General features: G+C 40.7%; 1 protein-coding gene across 6 annotated transcripts in view; it reads right to left on the bottom strand.

Moving 5' to 3' along the window:
- Nucleotides 1-2191: 2191 nt before the first annotated feature.
- LOC119650063 (SOX domain-containing protein dichaete) overlaps nt 2192-6000 on the bottom strand; it is a 167155-nt gene continuing 163346 nt past the window's right edge. For 4 of the 6 annotated variants that reach the window (XM_038052558.1, XM_038052556.1, XM_038052557.1 and 1 more), the window contains one exon: nt 2192-3543. In XM_038052558.1, coding sequence (XP_037908486.1) covers nt 2944-3543 — 600 coding nt within the window. In that variant the 3' untranslated portion in view covers nt 2192-2943. The remainder of the gene's footprint in view (nt 3544-6000) is intronic. The other 2 variants (XR_005249231.1, XM_038052560.1) reach the window with 2 other exon arrangements.

The following is a 6000-nucleotide window of genomic DNA, read 5'->3' as shown; positions in this document are numbered from 1 at the left end:
CATCAAGCGTTGGGTCGTGTTCCTCTGATTGCCTTGCTTACTCTCAGACAGGTGTCGCGTATAATAGGATGGCACGAACCACTCCGACCTGCGATTGTATTTGACCCTGCAATGTTGGGCATTATGCTTGGTGGGGTTACGCTGGCGTTTGCTGTTTTCTCGCAGGCATAGGTTCTTGATAACTGGCTTTGAGATAATGACCAACTCGCGCGACGCTGTACTCCTTAGGTCGGTCATCCGTATCGCACCAAAGCGTTCTTTTGGAGAGGTAACTTTTGATGAACTTAGTCAAGTTACTAGAGACTTTACTACTTTAGACAATGAGTTCTTTAGTCTTTTTCAGCTGGATGCACTGAACCCGTTTTTTATGTCCAAACTCAACAGGGCACAACATCTGTTAAAGAACATCGCATTGCGAGTTAGTTTCAGTCTATGGCGTCGACAACGTGGCAAAAACCAAATTATCGCTCCCATGGTCCATTCCCATATTATATGATAGGGAAAAGTCTGTTATAAATGACTATCTTTAGTATCTCTCTATGGTGTTAATAATGCAAATTGGGAAATATGATAATGGGTCTCCCTAATGTGTGTTGAAGTATAGTGATGGATCTCCTAGTTGCTTATTGAGCTTCGGTATTATTTCCTGCCTCTTTCATCGATAAACGACAACTTCACCTGTCATGTATGCCTCAAATGGGGTGATAAACCAGTAAGATCTTGTGGTAATGCGAATTTAAGGGCTCTATTGTAAACGGTATCCAGAACGTCCAACGTTGGTTTACATTTTTTGCGATTTCCAGTGAGAACAAGAGTTCCATTGCTATATTGAGATGAGGATGACCTATCCCGCGTCTTGGGTTGTGATGTTCCTCTCCTCACCTTCTTCATAATCTTGTATGCGTTCCCCAGAAGCTTGGTTTTGCTTCCACATAAAGTTTTTTAAAGTATTCCTGCTTGCAGGTACATATGGCCTGGTTAAGCCTACTTGTACTTGAATGTTCGCGTATGATTCCTGCTACTCGTCGAAGTTGTGTTCTCTTTGGTTTGGTGGCAGAGTCTTCTTGTTCGAAGGTTGTTTGATCGTCTATTGTTGAGAGTTCGTCGTTTCAGTATCTTCTTCTTTTTCTTCAGCTTTTGTACCGTTCCTAAGCGGGGTCGGCTCGTCGTGATCGGTTTCGCAATTTGGTTCTATCAAATGCCTGATCTGAATCCAAACGTGAGGCTTTTAAATTTCCATCCAGCGTATCAAGCCTCCTTTGTTGCGGCCGGCTTTTTGGTTGCTTACCATCAATTTCGATTTTCAGACCAATATTGGCAAGTGAATTCTCGTTAGCGCGAATTATGTGACCATACCAACGAAGACGCCACTTTCGCAATTTTCCCACGATCGGTGCAATCCCATATCGATCGCGGATATCCTCCTTCCGGATGTGATCTAAACGGTTCACGCCACTAGTCGAACACAACATCTTCGTCGCTATTACCGCAAGACGTCTCAGTATGATTTGGTTATGCCTCTACTTATTTGTGCCACCTTTTCTGAAGCATCACCATTAAGATCTTCCAATAAAATCTATCCGACTGTATCCCCTTTGAATGCTTTAACGGTACAACTCTGATTTCTGGTTCTCTATTTGCAGTAGTGCCCACCGCTGGATGGCCCATTTTCCAACTTTTGGGTATAACAAATGAATGGCAGGATCGTCACGTACGTATTTGTGAAGACGGAGTTTCCTTGTCCGGAAGTGTTAAGCTAAAGAGCTTCGTTCAACCTCCACAATTTCTAGGATAGCTCGATTTTCACACGCTTTTATTGCAGCCTTGCCAGTTACAGCTTTGGCCTAGGCCCCAACAGCACGCGAAGGACATCTATTGAGATAAGGCTCGTTGATTTTAGGGACTTCGATTTCGTTTTTATACATGGTCTTGGCTCACGATAGTTCAAGTTGATTTGTATCAACTTCCTTTGTTCATTAGATGTGAAGCGTTAAATGAGGTAGGATGGTTGTTGAGGAGAAGTGAATATAAACCTTTAGAGAACTTTTGGATTCCTCCACAGCATATAGAGGTTCGCAACTATTATCTTAAACATATATTGCAGGCCTTCAATTCCATACTGTTCCTAGTTCTCCCAACCGCAAAGCAAAGAAGGAAAGAAAGTACAACCCCGGTTTGCTCTATTTTCATATTGACGTTTATTTTATGTTTATTTTTACTTTTTAATTTAATTTTAGTTTATCAAATACTCTCTTCTATTTAGCCTACATTTCTTCTGTCTGCCAACATAAAGTTCATTTACAATATCGCTTAGCTCCTATAATTTTTTCTGGTTGGTTCTTACGTTGCCTAGTCGTAATACATTGAACGATAACTAGCTTTATAAATAAGGAAACAACTGAGGGATCATCTATGATGACAGTACCACACATTTGAGTTGTGTTGAATATGAACTATATCATGAGAAGGTTGTAAAAGAAAAAATACATATTTAACAAGAATCAGTGCTTAAAAATGGCTTTTATTGCGCGTGACATTTCGAGGAGCAAAATGTTCACAGAGTAGCTATGCCGGCAGCCCGACCCTTTACAGACCCTCGGGGTTTTGTTGTATCTCCGAGTTTATTCTATTTCAGGAAGCTGGCGTGCATATAAGAAACGCAGTAATAGTTTTGCCACTCGAAACCGTTTCAAACCAAACCTTATTTTTGAATCGTCTAACGTTTTAACAATTTATCTTTGAGATGCTCTCATTCATTGTATCCTGCTGGGACGAGATATTGCATTCGTAGCTTCTATAAATACTTGTTGGCCTTTGGACGCCAGTAATATGCCAATTTATCACATTTACAATAAATTATCGTTTTTAATTATAATTACGAACATGAATCGAAATGTAAGATGGATCCATTTTCCTTCAAAAAAGTGCCTAGTGTTTGTCTGGTCAAAAAATGACCGTTAACGGCCGTCGGAAGTCACCGGTGCTGCCTCCTTGGCCGTATTGTGAGTAACCGCCATAAGAACCAATTGCATCTAATTGACCGTCCGCGGTTCCGGCCAGCTGCTGCTGTGGCTGTTGCGCATGTGGCTGCTGATGGGGATGATGGACCTTGTTATCTGCACTGCCACCGGCTCCGCCGCCCCCTGGCCCATTGGCGACATCTAGTTGTGGGGTGGATTCTCGTTCGTCCAAGCTATTGTTGTTATTATTATTGTTGTTAATGATGTTACTAGCACTAGATAGACCCGTAATACCGTTCAATAAGTGTTGGTGGTGTTGTTGCTGTTGCTGGTGCATCTGTTGCTGCTGCTGCTGTTGAGCTCCGTAAATTTTCGATATATCAAATGCATAGTTGGCGGCACGATCCTGGTACATTTTCGAGTCAAAGTAGGCTTTCGTGAGGACGGTAGGATCCAAATAGGCACTATATGCACTTGCTTGGGCTGCTTTCGATGTATCGTAGAGACTACCCGCGGCAGAGCTTAGATATGAGCTCCGGTCCAGGGCGAATTTCGAGACGTCCATTTGGCTGGCTATTGAGGCCTGAAAGAAATAAACAAATAAAGTATTTAGTTTTCATTAAAAATAGTATTGACAAATAATACATGAAATTATGTATGACATCAGCCCAATTCGAAATAATAGCTACAGGGTAGGCCATTTAATGTGGGCCCATCTGGCAACCCTGTAACTTTTGGCAGGAATGTCAGATTGACTAATGAAATACTGCGTTTGAAGCGTCAGTCCAAGACAATTTATAACATGGAGCAGTACACTCCAAAAGAACGCGCTGAAATAATTCAGCTTTACATTAAAAAAAGCTCCCAATTTTTTTAACTTAATGTACATTTCGTAAAAAGAAAAGTAAAGTGAAAGTGCTCCATTTAAAAGCACTTTGCAGCGTTTATACGCAAGATTTATTAACCACGGTAGTCTCAGTAATACCAGTCACGTATCTAGACAACGTGCAAGACCTTCCGATGAAAATATTGAAGCCATACGAGCCAGTATTGAGGAGACTCCGAGAAGATCGAGTTATCGCCGTTCCCAGGAGTTAGCCATTGCAAGAACCACACTCAGGTGGGTAATTCGTATCGATTTAAAAATGTTTCCATACAAAATTCTATTAGCACAAAAACTAAATCTAGCTGATTATACGAAACGCCTTGATTATGCCAAATGGGCCGTCGAAATTGTTCACAATGAACCAGACTTTCATCATGTCTGATGAAGCCCATTTTCAGTTAAATGGAGGCGTAAATAAGCAAAACTGTCGCTCCTACGCTACCGAAAATCCTCAATTAATTGAATAGCCTCTCTTCGATCAAAAAATGACTGTGTGGTGAGGTGTTTGCGCCGAACAGGTGATCGGACCGTTCTTTTTCGAAAATGACAAAGGAGCTTCTGTTACCATCAATGGCGAGCGTTATCAAGCCATGATTCGTGATTTTGTCATGCCAATCATCGAAGAAAATTACACGGAAGGCTTCTGGTTTCAGCAGGATTGATGGCCAAGGCCAAAGGCAAACATTTGGAGGATATCATTTTCAAAAAATAGCTGGAATAAATTTTCTTGAACTAAAATAAATGATTTTTAATATGAACAGCAAAAAAGATGTTTTTTTTTCATATTTTTTTCTAGAAACAAATGGGCCCATATTAAATGGCCTACCCTGTATTACCAAAGACATATCAATTTACGTAAGACACTTGGGTACAGATAGTTCAAATCTCGGTTTGAAGTTTCAACAACAAACTATTTTCTAGAAAACTGTTCGCACACGTTCATGAACCATTCATTCAGTTCGCATTGTGCATTTGACGCAGATGAGCCTTTTAAGAAGAAAAGACTACATTGGGAGACGGAGAAGTAGATCCATTTGAAAGCCTAAAAATAATAAGTAAATTGAGAAGGAAAAAAGGCTGGATCAAGGCAAAAGCGAAAGGAAGTATCTTTCCAAAGCAGAAGCATAGGCCCACTCAAAATTGTTTAGGTACTGTGTTATTGGTAAAAATATGTTAATTTCAGGAAAATTAATAGAAACAGAAACTAGTCGGGAAATCGGAAGCTCGGCGCTTCAGGTATGAAAGGTTTTGTTTGCTTCTTCTGTGAGTATATTTGTGTGTAGACTACTCACTTTAGTGTGATATTGATATTTAGCTGCAGTAAATTTACACGGTAAAGTCAATTTTGAGCTATTGCAACTTTGTTAGTAATGGTATGATTTTGCTCAAACTTGGGGATAACATGCTTCATATTATATTCGATACTACTACACTCTACAACTCTGGAATAAACTTAAGGGGGGTATTTACCCAATTTCCCCAAAAATATGGTATTATACTATTATTAACTTAATTTGAGCAGATATTGATGCGGAGAATATTTTGAGGCCTAGACATATAGAGGCAGCTTCGTGATTATTTTCAGATTTTTCGTTTGAGTAGTTTCTGAGAATGGGTCCGTTAAAGAAATCATTCCTCCCCTCCCACTCCCCGTCTTTTTAACAAATGACAAAACTAAGACTGGCTTCAGAAAGTACTAATTGGGACCTTTCATTTGATACCCAACATGACTATATTCGGTGAAAAAAATTGTACACCCCCCTTTTGCAAGTATGGAGACTCCCCCCCCCCCCCCACGTAAATCTCAACGTAGAAGGATATTAGTCACTGCATGTTGCGGCGTTCACAGTTCCCACCTTCTCACCAAATTTCGTGTCAATTAGTATAGCCGTTTCTGAGGAACGTGCGTGAGGCAGACAGACAGACAGACAACGATGAAAAAAATGCTTCGAAGAAATCAAGCGTCACCCAGGCAACACAAGTGACACCCCTTCAAAATCCAAAGGGCAGTAAACTTGAAAAGAGGAGTAGAAAGGGCACGAATGATTCTTTCGGATCTTTACAGGACGCGAAAAAGCAAAAAGGCCTCTCTCCGCAAAGGGGAAGGCAAACAAAGTTACCAAAATCGTGGAAACAGCAGCACTGGCTCCAATC

The sequence above is a fragment of the Hermetia illucens genome, chromosome 2 (genome assembly GCF_905115235.1).
Source record: "Hermetia illucens chromosome 2, iHerIll2.2.curated.20191125, whole genome shotgun sequence".
NCBI classification, from domain to species: Eukaryota; Metazoa; Arthropoda; class Insecta; order Diptera; family Stratiomyidae; genus Hermetia; species Hermetia illucens.
This window is presented reverse-complemented; position numbering and strand designations above follow the sequence as displayed.